This window comes from Rhamphochromis longiceps, linkage group LG23 (genome assembly GCF_057381845.1).
Source record: "Rhamphochromis longiceps isolate RC_006_pf linkage group LG23, R_longiceps_female_GT1.1, whole genome shotgun sequence".
In the NCBI taxonomy this organism is placed as follows: domain Eukaryota; kingdom Metazoa; phylum Chordata; class Actinopteri; order Cichliformes; family Cichlidae; genus Rhamphochromis; species Rhamphochromis longiceps.
The window spans coordinates 2,780,132-2,806,736 of record NC_140578.1 but is presented as its reverse complement, the minus strand read 5'-3'; the positions used below and the strand labels follow the sequence as shown (position 1 = coordinate 2,806,736).

The window sequence follows — 26,605 nt, the reverse complement described above, 5'->3', positions numbered from 1 at the left end:
CTCCCTGTAGAGGACCTTGGGCCCTCATACCTCCCTCAGAGATTCTGCGTCTGACAGTTTAGCCAGAAACATGTACAAGTGTCCCACTGGCAAACTCCTGTGCTAGTAGTCAGAGAAAGCCTTGCAATGGCACGTATGGATGTGCTATACTGGAGAAGTTGGATTTCCTGTGCAATGTAAATGGGCTGCAAGTATCTCATGCTAAATCTAGAGAAAAGATCAGGAGGGATGAGGAGAGATTGTCTTCTCGTTTCTTTTCTTTTCTTTTTTGCAAGAAAACGTGATACAAATTATCAAGAAAACTTGAATAGAATAACCTTGAAGTTTAACTGACTTTGTGTTTATACTGTAAATATTAGAGCTTCCCTTGATTTTTTTAAAATTTATTTTATTTTTTAGCAATGTACAATTGCAATGTACTAAGTTTTTTCTCTCTCAAAACAAAAAACCTTAAGACAGCTTGATATGAGACACGCTGTCCAACTACAGTACGCAAGTGATATTATCAAAGCACACATTTATGCGTATTTGGCGACCCAGCCTGGCTCTGGAAGGCAGAGGAGCACAGCTCTAACTGCATCTGAGCTGTGAAGCTTGCAGCTGAAGCTGGGAACTGATGCTGCTTTTCAAAATAAAAGACAAGAACGATATGGTCCAAATTCGCCACACGTACCTGATACAGGTCAGTCTCCCCTATTCCTGCGTTATTGGCGTTGTTGTTGTTTTCATGGAGATGTGTGAAAAGTTGTTTATCCACAAGCATTACATACGAGAAGCCCAGGGGCGAGGCTTTTATTGTGAAAATGCATCCCGGAATCCCTACATTTATATTGTTGCCATATTGATAAAAGTATTTACACCTGGAAAGAGCGCAGCATCCCGTCCTCTTGCTGGAGAGTGTCTCAGGAAAGCAGTTTGGACTCAGCGGAGAGAAACCTACTGAGCGGACGACATGTACAGTGTCCGAGGGATTTTCCTCACTCTGTGTTTGGCTCCAGCTGTGAGTGTCTTTACTTTGACTGCATGTTTGTTGGGTTGTTTTTTTTTTTTAAAGAAAAGTCATGATGAACTATTTTTATTAAGTAATAATCAGCTGAAAAGCTTATAAGTCGCCGAATTTCCAGAGATAATTCTATTATTAAATAAATGTGTCTGAAGCAAAGCAGCAGGAAAACAGTGTAATTACACGGCTGAAGCGCATCAGCTCCAGGTCATGTTTTTAAACATTTTCTCTGACTGTGCAGATTGCATGATTTGGACTGCATTACTTAAAAGAAAAGCACATCGGTAACAAATCAATCCGCCTTTTTGAGCTTCTGTGTCTGTTTCCAGACAATTGTTCTTCACAGAGGTTTAAAGTATTTATTTTTCTGACGTGAATGTACACACTGATATACTGCGTTTCAGCTGCACACTGAAGGAGTTGAAATATTGTCACAATGTTAATGTACTGCTGTTGCTTTAAGACTATAGATTACAGAGAGCATCACGGATTACAGTCAGGTACAGTTTTAGGTGCCTGATGCAAATATCATAGCAATTCATTGTATTTAGGCATGTAGACATGGTCAGGATGACCTGCTGAAGTTAAAGCCCAGCTTTAGAATGAGGAGCAAAGGTAATTTAAGTGTCTGAGGAAGCAGGGTTGTTGGTGCCTGATGGCTGGGTATGTCAGAAGCTGCTGATCTGCTGGTATTTTCTCACATATCAGTCTCTAGGGTTTACAGAAAATGGTCCAAAAATGAGAAAATATCCAGTGAGCAGCAGCTCCCTGGGTGAAAGATTCTTGTCAATACCAAAGGTCAGAGGAGAATGGTCAGTTGAAGAAGAGGAAACTGAGGCTACAATTCGACAGCCTCTTTAAAATTGGACAACGGAAGATTGGAAAAACATTGGCTGGTCTGATGATTCTCGATTTCTGCGGCAGCATTTGGCATAAACGACATGAGAGCATCCAGCCTTGTATCAAACACTTGGGGCCCCTACATAGCCTACCTGAGTATTGTTGCTGACCATGTCCATCCCGTTCTTGTTGCTTCCAGCAGGATAAAGCACTGTGTCACAAAGCTCAACTCAGAATGTTCTCCTGAACATGACAGTGAGTTCATTGCACTCAAATGGTCTCCACAGTCACCAGATCTCAATGCAGTAGAGAACCTTTGGGATATGGTGGAATGGGAGATTGTCATTGTAGATGTGCAGCTAACAAATCTGCAGCATATGTGCGATGCTATCATGACATCACACATTTTTGCCTCAACACAGAACTAGCAAGGTGTAACTTTTTTTTTTTTTTTTTTTTTTTTTTTAAATGACATCAGAAACAGCAGTATGCGACATTACGTGATGGCAGAGCTTCAGTTCATCCTTTGTCATTTTTTTTTTTTTTTTTAATAAATAGGACAGGGGGAATGAATGAGAGAAAGAGGGGGAGAGAAAGAAAGAAAACCAAAGGGGAGAAGAGACGGTGAGAAGGGGGGGGAAGAGAGAGAGAAAAAAAAAAGAACTCCTGGGTCACCTGTATGGAGAAAAAAAAACAAACAAACAAAAAAAACAAACAGAGGAGACAGCAAACAACAAAGAGCAACATAATAATAGAGAAAACAAAGCACCATCACAATAAACTAGCTAGTCATAGATATCAATATTTACTAAATAACAAACGATATTGTGCAGCACGCAAGATAGACAGCGCACAGTGTGCTTTGAGGCAGCAGCCAAGAAAGCTTTAGTCCGCGTCTGTGAATACCCATGTGTGCATACCTGTGTGGATCAGCATGCTTGCATTCCAAAGGTTTCTCCATGTAATGATCTGCTAGGGAGTGTGGGGGGGCCACAGCCCCGTCCTCCAGGGTGTGAAGCGGGTATGGAGGAGATCAAAACTCCAGACATCCAGAGGCCCCCAGAACACAAGAGACCATGGAAGACCAACAGAGGGGCAGCCGCGCCACTGTTCCAGTAAGAGCTGAGGAGAGTCCCAGATGAGGGCTCGCCCAGCAGCCGCGGAGCAGAAGTCAGGGGGAGTTGCAGTGACGCGCCCGTGAGCTCCGCCGGCCCCCAGCTGTGCCTGAGTGACCGAGCCCCAGGCCGAGAGGCCGGGGGCACCCCACCTCCAAAGGGGCCCGAGCGAGCCCCAGGCCCCAGGCCCCGACAAGCGGCCGCCAAGGAGTGAGCCGGTGTGTACCCGGACGCCCACCCCCAGACACAAAGAACCACCAACACACCGACACCTGAGGGAGTCCGCCACCGGCAGGGGAAGTGGTGGTGGGTGGAGATAGGCCTCCAAACCTTGGAGGGCCTGAGGTGTCCCCAGAGAGCAAGGTGTAACTACTGAAGTGGCCAGTGAGTTTATATGTGCTTATGTGCGATTATGGGTTTAATATGGATAAGATGGAGGATTTCTGTGTATCTCTGTATATGAGTGGATGTTGTACATGTATTTATGGGTGAGAAAGTCAAACCTTTTCTTTTTCCAAATGTGAATATTTGCCAGTTTTCTTAGTTTTCTCTGTCTTTGGTCTGCCACAAAATGCCACATTCTAGACTTGCTCAGCATTTCCAAACTACAGGGTGGGCCATTTATATGGATACACCGTAATAACATGGGAATGGTTGGTGATATTAAAGTCCTGTTTGTGGCACATTAGTATATGTGAGGGGCCAAACTCCTCAAGACGGGTGGTGACCATGGTGGCCATTTAGAAGTCGGCCATCTTGGATACAACTTTTGTTTTTTCAATAGGAAGAGGGCCATGTGACACATCAAACTTATTGGTAATGTCACAAGAAAAACAATGGTGTGCTTGGTTTCAATGTAACTTTATTCTTTCATGAGTTATTTACAAGTTTCTGACCACTTATAAAATGTGTTCAATGTGCTGCCCATTGTGTTGGATTGTCAATGCAACCCTCTTCTCCCACTCTTCACACACTGATAGCAACACCGCAGGAGAAATGCCAGCACAGGCATCCAGCATCCGTAGTTTCAGGTGCTGCACATCTCGTATCTTCACACCATAGACAATTGCCTTCTGGATCCATCCAATGTGGGTTAGTGTCAGACCAATAGCGGTGGTTTTGTTTGTTAACTTCACCATTCACATAAAAGTTTGCCTCATCACTGAACAAAATCTTCTGCGTGAACTGAGGGTCCTGTTCCAATTTTTGTTTTGCCCATTCTGCAAATTCTGTGCGCCGATCTGGGTCATCCTCGTTGAGATGGTGCAGTAGCTGGAGTTTGTAAGGGTGCCATTTGTGAGTAGCTAATATCCGCCGAAGGGATGTTCGACTAGTGCCACTCTCCAGTGACATGCGGCGAGTGCTACGCTGTGGGCTCTTGCTGAATGAAGCTAGGACAGCCACTGATGTTTCTTCATTAGTGACAGTTTTCTTGCGTCCACATTTTGGCAAATCCAACACTGAACCAGTTTCACGAAACTTAGCAAGCAGTTTGCTAACTGTAGCATGGGAGATGGGTGGTCTCGTAGGGTGTCTTGCATTGAAATCTGCTGCAATGACCCGGTTACTGCGTTCACCAGATATCAACACAATTTCGATCCGCTCCTCACGTGTTAACCTCTTCGACATGTCAATGGCTGTGAACAAAGAGAAACTTGTAAGTAACTCATGAAAGAATAGAGTTACGTTGAAACCAAGCACACCATTGTTGTTCTTGTGACATTACCAATAAGTTTGATGTGTCACATGGCCCTCTTCCTATTGAAAAAACAAAAGTTGTATCCAAGATGGCCGACTTCTAAATGGCCACCATGGTCACCACCCGTCTTGAGGAGTTTGGCCCCTCACATATACTAATGTGCCACAAACAGGACTTTAATATCACCAACCATTCCCATGTTATTACGGTGTATCCATATAAATGACCCACCCTGTAGTTTGAACAATATAGCTTTCTTTACATTCTGTATATTCTGCATAAAACAATTCAGTCTTAATTTGATTAAAGAAAAAAATAGATTGATGATGATAATGAAAATAACAGTGTACCATTGCACTGAACACTTGTCGTTTTTGGTGCTATAGTAAGTATAACAAACAGTCAGGTAGTAATTGATGGAAACATGTATATATTGTGTTGCTGGTGTATTTAAGGGACTAAGTACAGTATATTCAGAATCAGAATCAGAATCAGAATACTTTATTGATCCCTGGGGGAAATAATTTTTTGTTACAGTGCTCCATTATAAACCAACATTAAGACAAGACAGACAATACGCTAACTAAGAATAGTACAATATATACATATATATACATACATACATAAGTCACTCATAAATAAATAGTTGGAAAAGAAACATGTGTAGTTGTAGCAGCAAACAGTGTGTTAAGTGGATGCGTTGTACAGGGAGATGGCCACAGGCAGGAATGATTTCCTGTGTCGTTCAGTGGTGCTTTTTGGTAATCTCAGTCTCTCACTGAATGAGCTCCTGTGACTGACCAGCATGTCATGGAGTGGGTGGGAGGTGTTATCCAACATTGTCTTTATCTTGGACAGCATCCGCCTCTCCGACACCACCTTGAGGGAGTCCAGCTCCATCCCCACAACATTGCTGGCCTTACGGATTAGTTTATTAAGTCTGTTGGCATCTGCGACCCTCAGTCTATTATATTATCAGATAATATATTATTATATATTATCTGATTTATCATAGTCACCACTAAAATTATCTAGTAAGATCAAAATAACTGAGTGACTTTTGTTTGCCAGTATTATTATAAATTATTTACTCTGTGTTTAGTGCTCAATTTGTTTTGTCTGGTCAACTGTGAAGGAGCAATACAGGCAACAAATCATACACACATCTGCGCACATTCATATGCCAACACTTCTTCTTTCCTAATCAACAGATTTTATGGGGATATTATTATAGGGCCACCTCGCTAATTTCCATAACGGACTAGAAATATGAAAAGCAGACAAACGGGTGGTGTGATGCTCAGTGTGGCAAAGAGAGAATGGGAACAGGGCAAACACTCATCCCAGTGTACCTCTTCATTCTCTTTCGCTACTCAGGACTGCTGAGAATCATAATGAACTACACACACACACATAGACGCACACAATCACGACAAACAAGACCAGTGCTACAGTACTGTATGGGAGGTCTGTATTCTGCTGAAAGCTCAGATATGATTGAAAATTTGCATTTTAATCAGGACGTGAGTGAAAAACAAATAGAAAGACAAAAGGGTGGAAAGGAACTCTAGTTTTGGCTGCATAGTTACATACACACATAAAAAATGTATGGCACCCCTTCTGAGGTAAACCATGTTCATTCTGCTATTAGATTGATTGCTTACGTGTAGATTTACATTCTATAAAAGAGAAGAGAAAATCTAGAACGGACTTTGTTTGATCCAATTATGCTAAACTACACCAGCTCTTTCGTTCATATCTATCTTACCTGCAAGAAAACAAAAAGGGAAAAAAAGTCAAACTGTTCCTTTCTGTTGACATAATCTGAACTTTAGAGGCTGACCTTGTTTGTTCTATCTTTCTGATTGAATGACGATGTTATGTTTTTGCACTGTGCCTGAGTACTGCGTAAAGCAGCATAAAAGTGCACCCCATTTGCTTTTGAAAATAGATGGCAGCATCTGCAAAGTGAGCCCATTCCTATGGCCCCTTTTTGGGTAGTTAGTGGATAATAGGCTTCACCTCTCAGGGAACATATTTTATGGCAGGCAGCATGCTAACCTGGCAACGCAAATGGACCACTGGCTTTGCATTTAGTTTCAAGGCTCATATTGTTCAGACTTACCTTGTGCAGCCACCCACCCATCTTTAAATCTCCCACTGTTTCTGTCTTTTAACTGCAGCATACTGTCTCCATCATGCTCTTGAAATGCATGAGCACGACATGCACCCTTGGTGCCTGTAACCATCCAGTCTTGACTTGCTGTATTCTTCACCCCCTGCATTCAAAACGGGTCTTACTTCCCCTAACCTGCACGCTACTCCTATAGAATAAATGTCCTCACAGCACCCTTTTGCATGAGAAACAGCTATTTAGTCATATTTATGATTTTTCAACAATGAATATAAATGCCCTAGAACTAATTTTACAATGAATTACCCCTGGTTTAGAAGGAAACAATTTAGCGCTATACAAACTGAAGCACAACACACTGCACAGTCTTTCTGTTTGCATTCATTATATCTGCAGAAGACAAGGGAAGCCTTTAAAAAAAAATCCCCTGCCAGCCTTTGAACGAGAAGAGTAGTAATTGTTGGGTAAAATTCACCATAACACCTCTCATTATATTATTAGCATTGCATTAGGAACAAAGAGGACTGGCAGGGATATGTATGCTCTGGTTGTTTCTAACATTTCCACGTATCATTGATGGAGGGGGGATAGTACTGAGTGCTTGCATGTTTGTTTCCACTTACTTAAAGAAAATGAAGAGGAAACAATTTTTGTGTCCAACAGTTGTCAGTGAGATTGTGTTAATTTCCAGCGAGTTTCCTGTATGTGTTTATTCTGTAGGTGGTTTTGGCATACATACTAAAGCGGTCTGTTATTTGTAAGACTATCATTATCTGTGTGTGTGTGTGTGTGTGTGTGAGAGAGATGATGAACTTGTTCACAGTGAGATGAAAATGGCTGAGATGAGTAATAGAAATGAACAGTTTCATTCCCCAAGTTTAGATATCTGTTTTTAAATAAATCATGAATTCTAAGGTACAGGTTTCTTCTTGTTTGGATAAACAACCTTCTGTTTGCCTTTGATAAGAATCTCAAAGGCAGACCTGATCATAAATATCTTATCTAACATGTAAAACTGACACTTATTTAGTGTTTGATAGTGAGGAGATTCATAACTGCACCATTTCACCATTTCTTTAAATGACAACTTTAGAATAACACGTATATATTAGATTTTTTTTTTTTTTAAATCAGGTCTTTTGCTACTCATTCATCATTTTATTTTCCATTTCCAAACCAATTTTCATGTCTTTCAGCAGAATTGGTGCAACAACCCTGAAAGTCAACCAATATTTTTCAGTAAAATGAAACTGCGGTGTTTTTCCCCCCGATAATTTTACACTTCACTGAATTCAAATCAAAGCACAGGTTTATGATATTAAAAACACTGTATTTGTGCACGAGTATGCACATGTAATTTCATGAAATCACTCCTGGTGGCCTTTCAAATGAGGCTGTTTCACCTACAGAAAAACCCGTCTTTTTAAAGGCAAATGCTTGTGGCACACAAACAGTTCATCCTATTGGATGGCACTCAGAAAGGTGGTGACTAATCAGGGTTCTCCACAGGAAGTCTTTGTCGTCCCACAGGAAGTCTTTGTCGTCCCACAGGAATTTAGCCTCTGAGGGTTTGTTTCATTAAGAGCTTGGTAGCATCTTGTCAGAAAGACACTTGTTTTCCCCTCAAGGATTTTTAAACTGAGATGGAAATGAGCTGAAACAAGGACAAAAGTCTTAGCAATATGTGTGTATCTGTAACAGATGTTTTGTGTTTTAGGGCTGTGTGACCTGCTGTCTTAATCTGTGGAGGTTAAATGGATTCAAAGTAAAGAAACAGCTCAAAGAGCTGCCCTGTAACTACTCGGCATTGGGTAGTTACAAATTGCAAGATAGGCTCAAAATGTTAAAATTAGAGGGGCGTTATGATATATTTGCCTCCGTTTTCTTGTTTTGTCCTTGTGCCATGTTTTAAACATACACACGTTTGTTTGATTATCTTTATGAGGGCATTCATTGACACAATACATTTCCTAGTGCCTTATCTTGAAGTTAACTATCACAAATAAGTGCTGCTCCCATCCTCTATCCTAACTCTAATATAAAACTAATTCTAGAATAAACTAAAAACAAGTCTTCATCTTCAACCAGTGCTTTAAAGCGGGTGTGAGAAAGTGAGGATAGGCCAAAATACCCTCACTCTGATGATTTAAGACTCAAACCAGCCCTCATAAAGATAGTTCTACTACTATAATCCGCACACACACACGAGTTGTATATCCATTAATTCAGAGAACATTATGTTTTGACTTGCTTTTATCCCCATAAGGAAAACACATCCTCATAAAGTTAAGATTAAGGTCAGCAAAACAAGAGCTGTACCTTGACCACACACGTGTAAGTCGTGTGACTTACCAGTGTTATTCCTGTGGACACGTACAGTGTCTGCAAGCGCCACACGGTCAGGTGGACTGACTCATTATCTCTTCCATCTGTGATATTTCTGCTTTAATGTTTTTCTTCTTTTATGGCAGATGCTCCAGATAATTTCCATTTCTAAATGGAAATAACCATATTGCTTTGGAATTAGTAGAGAGATTATTAAACTGAGGAATGTAGTAACTGACGTCAAGGAAGCTTTTACAGTAAGAGATTCTGTTGCCTTCATATGGTGAGGCACCATATTGAGCTATCTATGTACAGGTGGGTAGCAATAATATGAAGCACACTGTTGCAGTATCTTGTAACAGCTCAACAAGACCCCCTCTGCTGCTCTGACCTTTAGATTGAGACCACATAAGTTTGCTGGCAGGATAAAATAATGAGATATATAGATTTTTTGATTTAACCCATAGCTGTCACTGTAGCCCCCCCAAATCTACCTCAGTCACTGCCGACCATTTGCATTCCTGCAGAGAGAGAAATTGTTGTGCAGTATATTTAAAAAAATGTTCAGTTAAATTTATGTGTGCTTGTTTTGTAAGATAGATTATATAAAAAACATTAATGTTGACCCTAACTGGAGGGTCGGATGTTAGGCTATAAAATAATAGTGGATGTTTTTCACCCAGCATTGCCTATCTATGGTATGTTACCCATATCACAGAGAATGGTTTATTGTATATGTAGTGCGTTCTCAGTCCAAGGGGGTTGCATGTTGCATTTGTTCTTTGGAGTCTTTGCCCTGACTTACAGGTTTATGGCTCCCATTTTTCATTTTACAATGTGCAGGGTTACTGATATTAAAGAGTACTGCTATAAAGCAAAATGTAGCCAAAACTCTGATTGGTTAAACCTAACCAATCAGCATTTAGTGCCTAAACCATCCATCCATCCATTTACGTCCGATTATCCAGTTCAGGGTCACGGTCCATTCATCGATCTATTTTCCTAACTGCCAATTCAAGGTTCTGGGAAGCTGGAGCCTAAACCGGCTGTCATAGGGCGAGAGGCGGGATAACAGCAAAGTAAGGTGCAAAACGCAAAGCTCCAAAGCTCCAAGCAGCATGGGAACCACAATCCCCCGATGGATAAACAGTGACTTACCTCTCAAGCTGACCTTTGCAGGACTCAGCTGGACCCAGACAGCATCTGACAAAAGGATATTATTTGATGTGCTGGCATGAGAGCGCATTGACCTTTTAAAAAAAAACAAAAAAAAACAACCCAACAACAACAACAATGTATTTTTACAAAAATATATTTTAGTGCAACAGATTGCAGCAATACACACAAATTCATGCACTTTAAGTTTACAGTTTCATGCCACTCTGCTGCTTTCTTCCCTGCACTCTCTACCATCCAACACTTGCCTTACATCGACCCTTTACCCCCTTATTTGTTGGGCTCCCAAAAAACATCACAGTGAAAAATTAGGACACCGATAAAAAGAAGAATGTCTGAGTCGGAGCATGGATGGATAGTTGCTCATTTTCAAACGTCTTCTGTGTGATGTATTAAAAGATATTTTTGGTAAATGCCATCAATGGAAATAAGTATGTGTTTTGTTTTGTTTTGTTGTGTTTTAGCTAGAAAGTAAAATGAGTCACTGCTCTTTTAAAAGAAGGCGCAATTTTTTTTCACATACACGGAGTCTCTTTCATGTAATGAGACACTAACTTAGCACAGCTTATACCTCTCAGTGTACTAAACATCTCTCCCCTTGCCTTGTTTTGTACCTCTAGGCGTTCTCAAGTCTGCATCCTGAATGTGAATACATTTTTCAGCTGGAGAAAGAAGAGCGTCACTGCCTTCAGTACATTGCAGAACAGGAGAACAGAAGCACAGAAGGTGTGTTTTCCTTTTTGAAATCTAACCATCCTGTTCTCATCATTGCAACTGCTCATATGAATTCATGGGTGGTTGCAGTTGTGTTATGAAATATAGTAATGCTCACATTAAGTGCAGGGGTCTGAGCTGGAATAGAAGCTTCACAGAAAACCATCCATTATCGGGAAATATTCTTGTTGGCGTTCTAACTGCAGAATGAAAACAAACTAGGTGATATATCACTTTGATGCATCAGTAAATGAGACCAATAAGGATAGCAACATAAGGGTTTATGTATGTAATCTATCACAAGATAAGGCTTTTGCTTGGGGACCTACAGTACTTTTTTTGTCCTTATGAAATGTACAAGGAGGTGGGCGCTAGGCCGTTGAAGATTGCAGTTGGAAGCAAGCTCATGATTTACACCACTTGCTTTTACACTCTATCTATATATTTTTAACTGTGTATTTCAGATATGATTTATGGAATCTCACTGTCTTTCCTTCCGATTCAGCACTCTGATACTCACCTTTTCTAACCTTCTTTCTCCTCCTAAACCTTTGTCGAAAAGGTTGTTGGCCCTTCTGGGATGCGGTCACCTGCTGGCCTCATGCAGTTGTTGGGGAGACTGTGCACAGAGCTTGTCCTGCAGTCTTCTCCCTCTTCAGAAATAGCACAGGTGAGTGCCAGATCACATGCTGGAAACGGGCCATTATTAAGCTAAATTATTAATCCTCTGACGTCAAAGGGTGTTTTTTGTAATACTGATGTCTTCATAAAGTGCGTGTTTTTTTTCATTCGGTGATTAAATTGATCTTTTGGGCAGGCTATGAATTTGTGTTGTCACAGGAGACTGCAATCCAATTAAATTTTCACTAACAGATAAATAAGCAAGTTTGAAAGTGTGCACAGATAGTCAAACCCAAAATGAGCAAACAAGATGTACATACTCAACAGACTCTGACCACCACTAAGAGGCAGCAGCTCAGTGAAGCCATACTTAAGTACATTGATGCCCTGGGCAAAATTCAAGCACCATATTAACTTTATGTCAAGTCGGTGAGCAGGACTTTAACTTGCGAGCGAAATCTAACAACTGAAAAAGGTTAATACAATGACAGACATGAGGTTTAAAAGGATTGAAAACATCAGCATTTTCAGACATACAGTAGCAATATCTGAAATTTGATTTATTAGGGCCCGAGCACTCACAGTGTGAAAGCCCTGCTCTAACCCCAACAAGCAAACTCCTCCTACGGATTCAGTAGGATCAACCACGTATTTGGTCAGTCCCAGCTACAGACACTGCTGGTGCTAAACTGTGAAACCATTTTGTTTCCATTAAAGGAGGCGTCTGTGGCGCCAGTCATGGTGAATGAATTTGAACACATTTGATACGTCCCCCCCAGAAACTGACATTTTTTTAATAATAGTCATGTTTAACACTAGCAAATACTTAAGGAATTGATGTTGCTTTATTTTGAAAATGTAATCAATATATATGATATGATATAAACATATCAGTTTCGTTCTGTTCTTCACACTGTAAAATAACATGTGAACTGTGATCATCATAAGCTGGAGGAGCCACTATGTCGTTAGTGCACTGGTTTTCTTTAAAGGGGATTAATAGCAAAAGATGGGGAATTTTTTTTACCTCTATTAAACTTATTTTCAGCTCACCAATTTCTTGAATGATTTTTAAATTTGACTGATTTCACCAGATTAGCTTGCTTTAACTAGGCTTCAACAGAATTACGCACGTATCAGGATATGGTCAAATGAAACTGCGATACAATAATGCAGATGTTTGTATTGCAGTTTTGGTGTTTTCAGAATTGTCATGCTCCTGATTACCACTGCACACAAGCTACAGTTGAGAATGTCAGTTTTGCAGATGAAGTCTAGATGATGAGTCAGGGGGGTCAGCACTAAAGTAAGAAATTTTATGACAATCCACGAGAACTTTTTCTGACATTTCAGTCTGCATCAAAATATCACACATAAATATGTAACCCTGATTATTACTAAAGTCAGTCTCAGCATTGCACAACTGACTCTTGAGCTCACATCTTTCGTCTTTAGGGTCAGTGAGCCAAAACTGTACAAGTGGAGGTTGGTCGAGGCCATTCCCACCATACCATGTTGCCTGCAATGTGGATGATGACATTCCCGAGGTGAGAGTTGCTGAAGCGAGGCAGCTAGGGATGTCAGACTGAGGAATGTGAGACTAGATTGGGAGCACAGAGGTCAGGCAGAAAATTAGAAACAGGAGGAGAAGCACCAGGAACAAAGAGGCAACCAACAGCAATAAAGAGGAAAGAAAACAGAAGGACAGAAATGCACCTGTGGAAATAAACAAAAAAAAGCTAGCAAAATTATTAACATATTCCATGTTTCAGGACACATTTGGGACTGTAGTTGAACCACTGTGCATGTTCCTACTTTTGCTTCTTTGGAGATTCAGGTACAGCTAACACATGATAATTGGCTGTATGAAAAATCATACAAATATAAACACTTTTGCAGAATGAGTGGATCTAATTTGACCCGTTGCATAATAGCTCACAAAGAGAGCATGAAGTCTTTTCTTTTGGAAAGATTCCATATTTGATGCTAAAAAGAGCATATTTTTGTATTATTATTATTATTGTTATTTTAAAAAGACGTCTTAAATGTTCCAAATAGCTGAAGTAGAACATTAGTAATTAAATGTGACAGTGTATTGTAATTAAGTAGCTTTTTCATAGTAGATTTAGCTATGTGCTTAGCCAACTCTCTTTCTGCCATTAGGCTAAGACACAAAATATGGAAAGCTTTCTTGCAGTTATTCCACAGTCATCTCCTCAGTGCAGTTTAGTCTCAATCTTGCCTGTAATTTAGACTCATTTTAAGACATTACATTCATTTTGATGTCTGACATCATTTTGAAAAGCTTTGATATTTGAGTATAATTTCCTTTCATTCAAAATCTTCATTTTCATCCTGCTTCCAGATGGAGGAGTCTTACTTTGCCTCAGTGAAGCTCATATACACCATTGGCTACAGCATCTCTCTAGTGGTGTTGGCTGTTGCTGTGTTGATCCTGCTACTCTTCAGGTATAAACCGAAAATACTGATTTTTATTTAGCTTTTTGTCAGTAAAAAGCACATTTTGGGTGACATAAGCAATGGAAATAACAGCTCGAAATTCAGATGAACTGCTTTACAAAGGATGCAACTTTATTGTTCACAGAACAATAAAGTGGGATTGCTGATGGGTTCAAGGCACTCTCTTCAAGTCTGGGTTTATGAAAAACTTTTACCAGTGCCTGATACTCATCGACACTCACACAGCACATGGCAGTTTTGCAACTCTGCCACGTCTTTGTGTCCCCATTTGGAATTAGATCTGATGGAATGTGTAAGAGATAAGGGAGTTGGGAAATTTACACTCTTTGTAGGATTTAGATTACACAGCTGATAACACTGTGATGTCTGTACAGTGCATGTGGTGCCATAAAAGGCTCGTGTTGCATGAAAACTGGAAACAGATGAAATAACCTTCCTGGCTCTTTCCACATTTAAATAAGCCCACCGACCAACACCTATCTGTTTTGTAGGCCTGACACGTGCCTTAGTCTCCTCACCAAGTCTGTAACCAAATGCCAAGACAGCGTTTTGAAAACTTATGCACCAGCTCTGTGGGTTACAGTTTGTTTGTTCCTCTTTCCAGCTGATTGTTTATGAATCTAATCTGATTGCCAGTAAATTGCTTCACGAACAAGATCACTGGCATCAGTTACATCTCTGTCTCTTTTTTATTTTTGTTCTCTGCCACTCACATTTTTCTTTGTTCACTGATCAAAACTATGAACTAAAACCACAGACTGCGCCAGTTTGCACAGTTGTAGAAATGTGATGTTTTTGCATTTGCTGTTCATGATACAGTACAATGCAAAATCTCGTATTGGTTATAAATGTATTCCTGCTCTTTTACAGGAAACTGCGTTGTGCCAGGAACTTTATTCACATCCAGCTCTTTCTTACGTTCATCCTGAAAGCTGTGGCGGTGTTTATAAAGGATGCTACTCTGTTCTCAAGCGACGACACCAACCACTGCACCCTTTCCACAGTAAGATAATGATGCTCGGGACAAGTGCTTCTTGTTTGTATTAAGAAATTCCTCTGGGTGCATTTCCCTGATCTCATGTATTTATGCATAATCACATATTGCTTATGCACGCCTTACCACACTAATTCCTCCTTACACTTTGCTCTCTGTCCTTTCCCCTCTTCTTGTTCTTTCTGGTCAGTTTGCCTGTAAAGCCTCTGTGGTCTTCTGTCACTACTGTGTAATGGCAAACTTTTTTTGGCTCCTGGTGGAGGCACTTTACCTCAGTTCCCTGCTGCTCTCCTCTTTCTATCATAGCCGCCGATGCCTGTGGGGCTTCAGCTTGCTGGGATGGGGTGAGGACCTTGACATACAATTTCCCCAACATTTGCTACGTTGAGCCGCCTACCAAATTAAAGAACATGGCCCTACTTTGCAATATCTCAGATTTAACAATAGTGAGAAGACATGTATGATAACATTAGAATTTTCCAAAAATTACAGTTTTATAACTCATCTTTTTTTAGAGATACTGTAAAACACTTTAGAGAAAGAATCAGGTTAAAAAAAGTTTTACAATACTGTGAAAAGTCTTGAGCAATAAGTCTTCAAAAGGCTTGAAGATACCAAATATTACCTTTCGAGCTTGTTAGAACTCAGATTTGGCCTGAATTACCTTTTGTTCCATTTGTGTTTGCATGTTTCAGTAAATTACTCCACCTGTTTGTACTGTTGTATGTGTGTTTTTAAACGAAGAAAATACATGAATACAAACAGGAATCTGAAAAAAATCCCTGTTTTTTGTTGCTCTTTTTGGATTGAACAAATACTGGCAGTGGGGATTTTCAATTTTTAACTCCATCAAACTTGCAGGTAGTTTGGAGCATTTATTTCATTTTGGAAAACTTCTGCCTCGTGCTGTCATTTTTTCCCAGTTAATATTCAAGTGTCTGTAAATAAAGCATAGCAAATACCAAAATAACATTTTTACCTTTTACTTTCCCATTGGGATTTTATTTGGATCACACCTAAAGTGCTGATTAGCAAAGTTTCACAGCAGCCTTCAAGGTCAAAAAGAACCAGAAACGGTAACATCAGCCAACATGTGCATATTATTATAACAGCTAAAAAGTTTCCTGGTTCAGTGGCATGTGCAGCATTGATCTTCGGGTGGCTGTAGCTCAGGTGGCAGAGCAGGTCAGCCACTAATCAGAAGGTTGGTGGTTCGATCCCAGGCTGCCTCCTCGCTGCATGCCAAATATCCTTGGGCAAGATACTAACCCCGTGTTTGCCTACTGGTGGTGGTCAGAGGGCCCGGTGGCGCCAGTGTCCGGCAGCCTCGCCTCTGTCAGTGCGCCCCAGGGCAGCTGTGGCTACAATGTAGCTTGCCATCGCGTGAATGTGTGTGTGAATGGGTGAATGACTGAATGTAGTGTAAAGCGCTTTGGGGTCCTTAGGGACTAGAAAAGCGCTATACAAATGCAGGCCATTTACCATTTATCTATATTAACCTCCTAATACCTGGCGTCCACATATGTGGACATCACATTTTGGGTTATTTAGACCAAAATACTCAATTTTGCTCTACAAGGGCCTGATATCCACTTACGAGGACATTGTACTGCTACTGCTCTATCGAAATTTTAAATGAATATCCTCATAAGTGTCTCTCATTTTTCTTAGAAACAAAAATTAGGTAAAAAAAAAAATCCTGGTAATTCTTTGGGACCTGATGAATGTAAATACAATCAGCCCAAATATCAAAGAGAAATTAAAAATGCATGCTGTTCGGGTCTTAGGAGGTTAACGTTTATATTGATAATTTATTAGATCTGCTATAGATTGAATGTACCTGCCTCTCACACTATGAGATCTTGGATAGAATTATGTGGGTTCATTGTACTTACTGTAAGATGTACACTGTAGTGCACACAACCTTTAAAATAATTCATTTACATTTTATTCCTTCTGCATGGTGCAGATATTAGGAAAATTGATACTCGTCCAATCAGTTCACACACTGGTAGCTTCCTAACTCTGATTCAGCCATTTTCGTGTGTAATGATTGCATCTCACTGACACTAGTTTTGATTTCTGTAACAGGTGTGCCGGTGCTCTTCATAGTCCTGTGGATTGGATCCAGGGTGTATTTTGAGGACACAGAGTTTGTATAAACTTGAATTACAGCTTCTATAGCCACAATCATTATTATTTCTCATAAGCAGCAATAGGTGAAATGCTAAATTGTGCTAAATTAATGAAAATGATGCATATAAACGCATTAGAGGGGAATGTGAACGTGAGTCTACTGTACATAATATTGTAAGTGCATTTACATGGATAATTTGCACTCACTTTGTACTCAGCAGTAATTGTTGGGTGTTATTTTTAGGACGTCGATTAAATTTACTGCATGCAATGCTTGAAGAAATCTTCTAAAGTGCACATTTCTTGCACAGATGTTGGGACATCAATGAGGACTCACCCTATTGGTGGATCATCAAGGGGCCGATTGTTGTCTCTATAGCGGTAAATGCCACACCAGCCTAAGTTAATTATACGCTTGGCTGCTCATATTGTTGCCATGACATTCAATAATCATGTTGCTGAAAGCAGCATTTGATGTAATACTTGTTACAGTTTTTAAAATTTTTATTATTAGTATTAGTATTGATTTTTGCATTCTTGCTTTTTCTTTCAACAGGTCAATTTTATGCTCTTCATGAATATCATCAGAATTCTAATACAAAAGCTCAATCCACGTCTGATCCAGTTCAATAACTCCTCTCAGTACAGGTAATCCTTTAGGTGCAGACACAGTTGTAGACAATGGGAACTCGGCCGTGATACAGAATCTCATATTTTAGTCATTATTGCATTTTGAACACAGAAACGATCAAATTCATCTCGTTTCTGATACAAGACGTGTTTATCTTCAATTGGCAAACGTTTTCAGACATTTTGAAATACTTTTCTTCACTCACTGGTACTTTTTTACTCTGATAGTTACCGTTTGATGCTGAGAACATTGCAAGTTGTGCCAAAAATTAAAAACTATTGTAGGCCATGAATAATTCAGTAATTCAGTCTGGCCACGTCTGCAGTTCCGCTTACCAAGAGGCTCATTAGAATTTCTAATTGAAATAGACTCACTAATTGACTGAAAATGTTCAGGCACATCACGTAAATCCGGATCTCATAAAAGAAATACCATAGGTACAGTAAGTTAAATGATGCTTGACTTAATTGCACCAGTTAAGTTCACATGTTCCCTGACACATAAAGACATTATCTCTGCAGCTACATTTTAATAGCCCTATTTGAAATCATGCCCCCGCTGCTTACCTTTCCTCTTGTAAAGAGAGGCTGCATACAGAATGACACACACAAAGACAAAGATCATCTTGATTGGCATCTGATCATTACTGTGTCTGCATGCATGATGATATCAGGTGCAGCATTCAAATGAGGTACGTATAAGCAGACTCTTTTTCCTTTGCTTTTGTGCAACAGGCGCCTGACTAAATCCACCCTCCTCCTCATCCCTTTGTTTGGAACTCACTACATGTTCTTCAATTTTCTGCCCGACTACTTCAATATTAACCTGCGCCTTTGTATCGAGCTCTGTATGGGGTCCTTCCAGGTACACACATGGATTGCATCAACACTAATGGCACATACTGTACATGCTGTACCATAGTCTCTTCAGCATCCTGTGATAATCCTTCATGTTAACTTGGCTTCCACTGTTTGAGCATTATGGGTGTGAGACAGCATCTCGACGACATTAGATCTTTGTGTTGCAGGCCTAGAATTGAAAGTCAGTTTGGTTATTAGATCTGCTTCACTTTCTGTCCTTTTAGGCAGCATGTTCCATTTATTAATGAAAGTGTCACTTATTATTATCATAAATATTAATGATTAAACCCATCTCTTTCACAGGGGCTTCTTGTGGCCATTCTGTATTGCTTTCTAAATCAAGAGGTCAGTACACAAACCACACTACTCTAAAGTGTTCAGAAAATTGCACACACAATTTACACACACTGTGGTGCATAATTAGCCTTCACGTGAGACTCATACACATCAGCCACAATGCGCAAAACTGTCCCATGGTGTCTCAGAAGCATAGTATTATTGTTATTCTAGAAGCATGGGTCACACTTAGCGCAACCTCAAAGAGGCTCAGTTATATTGAGATGAGGAATGTTTGGAGGCCAAGTCAGCACCTTGAACTCTCTCGTGTTCCTGAAACGATTCCTGAACAGCTTTTTGCACTGCGACGGAGCATTTTCACTGGCTGAAAGAGCCCAATGCCATCAGGGAATAGTGCTGCCGTGGAGAAGTGTGACAGATGGTCTGCCACAATATTTAGGTATGTCATGCATGACAAAGGAACATGGGGAGTTTCCCAGAGGAACATTGCTTGTCTGTTTCTCACAATGTATCTGGCAGGCCATGGCTCATATAGTCAGCAAGCTGTTATGCGCTATGTATCCACTAGACCCCTATCATACCCATCATTAAGATTTTGAGCAGTTTGTGCTAAAGTAGCTGCTGTGTGGCAAGGCTTTGCTCCCCAGGCGCTTCAGTGAGCATTTTAATATTGTGGCTAATCTGTATTCCAGCAGGAGGTAACTGGTTTAGAGTTGTCAGTGCTAAAAATGCAAAAAATATTTTCCACTTCTCTTCCCAGCATTGCATAAGGAAAGGACCCAGCATGCTTATGTAACTGGCAAGATTAATGTAAGGCCAGCCTCCAAAAAACTGGGGGCAGAAGCAGACAGTGTACACTATATGACTCACATGCTTTAGAGACACGAGAAACACGTTAGAGTCACCGAATGGTCATGAGAATTATTTCATTTAATGTACTATTTGTATGATTACCTATGTAACCTATTTAATTGTTTCACTGATACACAGAATGAATGCATTGATTCTCAGCAAGAAATATATAAATATATACATATATAAAACACTGTGTTTAGCTTTCATCTGTCAACAGTGAGGTGATTCTTGTTTCACTTTTAAAGTATAAAAGAAATAGTCTGACATTTTGCTAAATATAGATGTTTGTCTTCTACAACTTTTTTATTCATTGGTTACTAAGAAAATTGATACAAGTTGCACCTCTGTTATATAAAACTACTGCAACCCTATCTTATCCTTGCACTAATTTAAAAACGTAATTTAATATTCTAGTTCATTTAACTTTGTTTAGTTCTGCAAAAATGTAAGCGTAGAAGCGAAAAATCCAGAATTATTTTTAATCCAAGCAGTTTGGTTACCTGCCTCTCCTTGCCAGCAGTAGGTTGGCATATAATGCTCCATAATGATGCAAACTGCAATCAGACTTGTGTTTTTTTTTTTGGTCTTTTTTGTTAATCATTAAACACATTGGATAAAAAAAATGCTGTAGGCAGGGTTTGCCAAGCTAGCTGGTACCTAGTCACTGTGGCTCAGCGATTGCTGGTTGTAGACATACAGGGAGTGCAGAATTATTAGGCAAATGAGTATTTTGTCCACATCATCCTCTTCATGCATGTTGTCTTACTCCAAGCTGTATAGGCTCGAAAGCCTACTACCAATTAAGCATATTAGGTGATGTGCATCTCTGTAATGAGAAGGGGTGTGGTCTAATGACATCAACACCCTATATCAGGTGTGCATAATTATTAGGCAACGTCCTTTCCTTTGGCAAAATGGGTCAAAAGAAGGACTTGACAGGCTCAGAAAAGTCAAAAATAATGAGATATCTTGCAGAGGGATGCAGCAGTCTCAAAATTGCAAAGCTTCTGAAGCGTGATCATCGAACAATCAAGCGTTTCATTCAAAATAGTCAACAGGGTCGCAAGAAGCGTGTGGAAAAACCAAGGCGCAAAATAACTGCCCATGAACTGAGAAAAGTCAAGCGTGCAGCTGCCAAGATGCCACTTGCCACCAGTTTGGCCATATTTCAGAGCTGCAACATCACTGGAGTGCCCAAAAGCACAAGGTGTGCAATACTCAGAGACATGGCCAAGGTAAGAAAGGCTGAAAGACGACCACCACTGAACAAGACACACAAGCTGAAACGTCAAGACTGGGCCAAGAAATATCTCAAGACTGGTTTTTCTAAGGTTTTATGGACTGATGAAATGAGAGTGAGTCTTGATGGGCCAGATGGATGGGCCCGTGGCTGGATTGGTAAAGGGCAGAGAGCTCCAGTCCGACTCAGACGCCAGCAAGGTGGAGGTGGAGTACTGGTTTGGGCTGGTATCATCAAAGATGAGCTTGTGGGGCCTTTTCGGGTTGAGGATGGAGTCAAGCTCAACTCCCAGTCCTACTGCCAGTTTCTGGAAGACACCTTCTTCAAGCAGTGGTACAGGAAGAAGTCTGCATCCTTCAAGAAAAACATGATTTTCATGCAGGACAATGCTCCATCACACGCGTCCGAGTACTCCACAGCGTGGCTGGCAAGAAAGGGTATAAAAGAAGAAAAACTAATGACATGGCCTCCTTGTTCACCTGATCTGAACCCCATTGAGAACCTGTGGTCCATCATCAAATGTGAGATTTACAAGGAGGGAAAACAGTACACCTCTCTGAACAGTGTCTGGGAGGCTGTGGTTGCTGCTGCACGCAATGTTGATGGTGAACAGATCAAAACACTGACAGAATCCATGGATGGCAGGCTTTTGAGTGTCCTTGCAAAGAAAGGTGGCTATATTGGTCGCTGATTTGTTTTTGTTTTGTTTTTGAATGTCAGAAATGTATATTTGTGAATGTGGAGATGTTATATTGGTTTCACTGGTAAAAATAAATAATTGAAATGGGTATATATTTGTTTTTTGTTAAGTTGCCTAATAATTATGCACAGTAATAGTCACCTGCACACACAGATATCCCCCTAAAATACCTAAAACTAAAAACAAACTAAAAACTACTTCCACAAACATTCAGCTTTGATATTAATGAGTTTTTTGGGTTCATTGAGAACATGGTTGTTGTTCAATAATAAAATTATTCCTCAAAAATACAACTTGCCTAATAATTCTGCGCTCCCTGTATATTTAACCAGAATAAACAGATATCTTTATATGAATATGCAGAACCTGTAGGCACTGAACATGATTTCCATTTGTAGTGCACATGCCATCAAAGCTTGCAGGTAAAAGGCTTGATGGAGACTAAATGAGGGATTGCTTTTGCCAAAATGCACTCAAGCCATCGGCATTGTCTGATGTCAGTTAAGCTTTTGTCTTGGCTCGGATATTCATGAGCACTGCCAACCACAAAAATGGTTGTTGTAATAAGAGGCTAAGTCAAAATACCAGATTATGGGTTCCCAGTTTGCCATATAGTGCTTAACAAATTTATTATACCATCCATCCATCCATTCGCTTCCGCTTATCCTTTTCAGGGTCGCGGGGGGCGCTGGAGCCTATCCCAGCTGTCATAGGGCGAGAGGCAGGGTACACCCTGGACAGGTCGCCAGTCTGTCGCAGGGCTAACACACAGAACCAACTGTCATAAAAAATAAAGGAAAATATTTTATAAATATGTGAAAAACTTACCTGCGCTTACCTGCTGCTCCTTGGCAGGTAGCTCCATGCCCTCCTGGGTTTTAATTGCACCTTAGAACACATATGCATCAACACTACAATGAGCGGGTGGAGGGAGGTTTGGAGTCTTCTCCCACCCCCATTCTCTGCGGCCTGCTGGAGCGGGAGGGCTAGTAGGAGGAGTTGGCCGTCCGACTGCGGTCTGGGGTGTGGGGCCTCCCTGCTGCTGCGGAGTCGGGGCGGTCTGCCTCTCCCCACCGCAGGGAAAAGGGTAACACCACCTGGGTCTGGGTGCAATTCCCCCCTCCAGGGGCAAGGGTACCTAGACCCGGTTTGTAGAGTACGCTTGGGGAGTGTGATTGTGTGTACAGCGTCTCTTTATGTCTGTCTCCACGTTGGTTGAGTGTGGAGTGAGTGCATATGAGAGCATGAGGGTGGGAATGGATGTTTGTGTCTGTGTGTGCCTGTATGTCTGTGTCTATATGTCAGGTTGGGTATCAGACGCCACCTCTCTGGGGACACCTCAGGCCCTCCAAGGTTTGGAGGCCTATCTCCACCCACCACCACTTCCCCTGCCGGTGGCGGACTCCCTCAGGTGTCGGTGTGTTGGTGGTTCTTTGTGTCTGGGGGTGGGCGTCCGGGTACACACCGGCTCACTCCTTGGCGGCCGCTTGTCGGGGCCTGGGGCCTGGGGCTCGCTCGGGCCCCTTTGGAGGTGGGGTGCCCCCGGCCTCTCGGCCTGGGGCTCGGTCACTCAGGCACAGCTGGGGGCCGGCGGAGCTCACGGGCGCGTCACTGCAACTCCCCCTGACTTCTGCTCCGCGGCTGCTGGGCGAGCCCTCATCTGGGACTCTCCTCAGCTCTTACTGGGACAGTGGCGCGGCTGCCCCTCTGTTGGTCTTCCATGGTCTCTTGTGTTCTGGGGGCCTCTGGATGTCTGGAGTTTTGATCTCCTCCATACCCGCTTCACACCCTGGAGGACGGGGCTGTGGCCCCCCCACACTCCCTAGCAGATCATTACATGGAGAAACCTTTGGAATGCAAGCATGCTGATCCACACAGGTATGCACACATGGGTATTCACAGACGCGGACTAAAGCTTTCTTGGCTGCTGCCTCAAAGCACACTGTGCACTGTCTATCTTGCGTGCTGCACAATATCGTTTATTATTTAGTAAATATTGATATCTATGACTAGCTAGTTTATTGTGATGGTGCTTTGTTTTCTCTATTATTATGTTGCTCTTTGTTGTTTGCTGTCTCCTCTGTTTGTTTTTTTTGTTTGTTGTTTTTTTTTTCCTCCATACAGGTGACCCAGGAGTTCTTTTTTTTTTCTCTCTCTCTTCCCCCCCTTCTCACCGTCTCTTCTCCCCTTTGGTTTTCTTTCTTTCTCTCCCCCTCTTTCTCTCATTCATTCCCCCTGTCCTATTTATTAAAAAAAAAAAAAAAAAAAAAAAAATGACAAAGGATGAACTGAAGCTCTGCCATCACGTAATGTCGCATACTGCTGTTTCTGATGTCATTTAAAAAAAGGAAAAAAATAAAAAAATAAAAAAAAAAAATATGTGAAAAACTTGCGTAAAACAAGACATTATGTTGTGTATAACAAATTGAATGCACATTTTTATACCCAAATATGGACTTCTATGAGAGACCGAGCACAGCAGTCAAACACTAAAACTTATTTTCCCAATCAGGAATGCAAGTAATTAACTTTAATTTGGCATGTCAATAAAAAAGAGTGTGCTTTACTTTTTTTCAACTATTTTTTTGTTGTTGTTGTTGTAAAGCTGTAAATTTGAAAATTCACGGTTAACTAAAATGAAACTACAATGAAAACCATTAAGAATTTCAAAGAGCTTACAGATACTTGTGATTAACCTTTACAGAAACATAAAAGATGATTTTGGTTATGACCATTACTATTAGTTTAGGGCGGCTTTGGCATAAACCTTACATTGAGTGGTGGTCTAAGCACTGCACATGTATCAAAAGGCTTTGAAAACAAATAAATGAATTTCCCAAAATGTTAAGCTATTGCTCTTACCATAATGATACAATCTAAACACTGATTTAAACAGATATTTATGCCTGTGTGTTTGCTTGATAGGTCCAGAAAGAGGTCCACATGCAGTGGTTGAGGTGGCAGGAAAGGAGTTACGGGGTAGTGTCTCCCGCTCCGAAAGGCAGTCAGATGGACACGCCTTTCTAGAAGCCCGAGATGCTTTTTGCTCCTTCCTGCAGAACCTTTGCTGAGTATTTGCAGAGAATTGCTTCTGTGCACATCATAATTTCTAACGAGCTGTACGTAGCACACACAATAAAAAGAGGTTGTCGAACATGCATCAGTGAAGCCGGGGCCTGGAAGTCATTTCAAGCTGATTCACTGACTGTTCTCCTTCAGTCAGATTGAATGAACTGGGGTGAACTATCAAAAGGAGAATAATTCTGAAATCCCTTGACATTTTACACATCCTACAAGCGAGCCTGTCAGTTTCCATCTGCATTTCCCAAAGGGCACTATGACAACTGAATTAGAATTTGAAACATCCCTGGAGGCATCAAAGGTCAAATTAAAGAATAATAATTTTGCATAGCCCATCAATTACGTAACCATCAGTTAGCAAGTCATTAGGTGTTGTTGTTGTTTTTATTAACCAGGAAACTACATATTATGATTAGCATTTGCATTTTAGATGCTTAAATAAGACCAAGTATATTGAAATCTGATAGCCTGCAGGACACTACATATGAAGCTGTAGCCTACTGCCAGCTGACGCACACATGACTCACCTCTTTAATCACTCAAATGACAATTAAAATGTCTTATTCTTAATGGCTTTCTTATTGTTCATTGGTATTTAAATATTATTCGGCACATGGGGGAGAGGTATTGTACAAGTTATGATTATTTCTTTGGTTTTTTGCCTCTTTCTTTTATGTATTCACTCGGCCTGTTTTTATTTAAGAATGAAAACCTGCACACTCAACCTTAAATGGCACGTCGTTGAAATGCACTACTCTGCAGACTTTGAAGGTTAAAGTTAATGCAGCATGTTGTGTTCTGCCAAGTTGTTCAGTCAGCCAAAGTGAACAAATGATCTGGATCTCCACTGCCATCTACTATCAGCACAAAAATGTGAAAAAAGCCTTTTTTTAATATAATGTTTAACTTTACATGCTAATGTATTGTCGAGTGCTTTCACCTACATGCTAAAAGAATAATATTAATACTGCACAAATAAATATGCTTTTTGCATCTTGTTTAGTGAAAAAAAAAATCAAATGTAAGATGAAAACATAATAATTACCGCTACTTTTCATGCCTGCAATGTGTACATTTTATTTTATGTAAATTAGCTCTTATCCTTGACGTGAATGTATAAACTGTGAGACTGTTCCTTTATCACCACCTCTTACTTACTGTTTCAACTGAGCCTCTTTCTGTGATCTTTTAAAACCTTGTACCATGTCTGACTTCTGTAGGTTACAGCATAAACACTTTTACTCTGTGTAATTATGACTCTGCAGTTTCTTTCATAATGACAGAAAACATCTGCTGCCAGCTACAAAATGTTTTAACACTTTTACGCCACTGCAAAGATGATGGGGTATCCACTTGCTTAAATACTTAAATAATTAGATCTGGTTTGCAGTGCAGCTTGTATGTTATGTCCTCACCTTTGTTATAATATAGCCATTAAAATGTGTAGAAGTATGTGTTCAGTTCACATGCGGGTGGAGAAGTGAATCAACAGAAACCATTAGAAAAATTCTGATGGTTTCCAGTTGGGAGAAACAATTCAAATAATCATGACCCATTAGAGGTTTCACATTATCACAGGCTGTATTGTGTTTGCTTTGATGGTTTCCATTATTTCAACTACATACAAAAGATGCAGTCCTTTCTACGCAGTGGGAATGGGTGAGGAGGATCCCAAATAATGGACTTTGATCCAAACACAGTTA

At 40.6% G+C, this 26,605-nt stretch overlaps 1 protein-coding gene across 4 annotated transcripts; it reads left to right on the top strand.

Moving 5' to 3' along the window:
• Window positions 1-864: 864 nt before the first annotated feature.
• Window positions 865-26,128, top strand: ghrhrl (growth hormone releasing hormone receptor, like). Of its 4 annotated transcripts, XM_085398782.1 has the most exons (13): window positions 865-1,000; window positions 10,913-11,018; window positions 11,569-11,676; window positions 13,083-13,174; window positions 13,993-14,096; window positions 14,979-15,111; window positions 15,293-15,446; window positions 17,194-17,254; window positions 17,550-17,619; window positions 17,795-17,886; window positions 18,604-18,733; window positions 19,033-19,074; window positions 24,747-26,128. In XM_085398782.1, the coding sequence occupies exons 1-13, from the start codon at window positions 953-955 to the stop codon at window positions 24,846-24,848; spliced, it is 1,242 nt and encodes a 413-aa protein (XP_085254908.1). In that variant the 5' UTR covers window positions 865-952; the 3' UTR covers window positions 24,849-26,128. The 4 variants fall into 4 exon arrangements, with proteins under 4 accessions (XP_085254908.1, XP_085254910.1, XP_085254911.1 ...); XM_085398784.1 differs by lacking the exon at window positions 18,604-18,733; XM_085398785.1 differs by lacking the exons at window positions 13,083-13,174; window positions 15,293-15,446.
• Window positions 26,129-26,605: the final 477 nt, after the last annotated feature.

Bases quoted from the DNA above. Each gene is read 5' to 3' on its own strand.
- ghrhrl (XM_085398782.1), top strand. From the start codon at position 953: ATGTACAGTGTCCGAGGGATTTTCCTCACTCTGTGTTTGGCTCCAGCT. The intron at 13,175-13,992 runs GTGAGAGTTGCT...TCCTGCTTCCAG, and splicing joins TGGATGATGACATTCCCGAG to ATGGAGGAGTCTTACTTTGC. The intron at 15,447-17,193 runs GTGAGGACCTTG...TTTCTGTAACAG, and splicing joins CTTCAGCTTGCTGGGATGGG to GTGTGCCGGTGCTCTTCATA.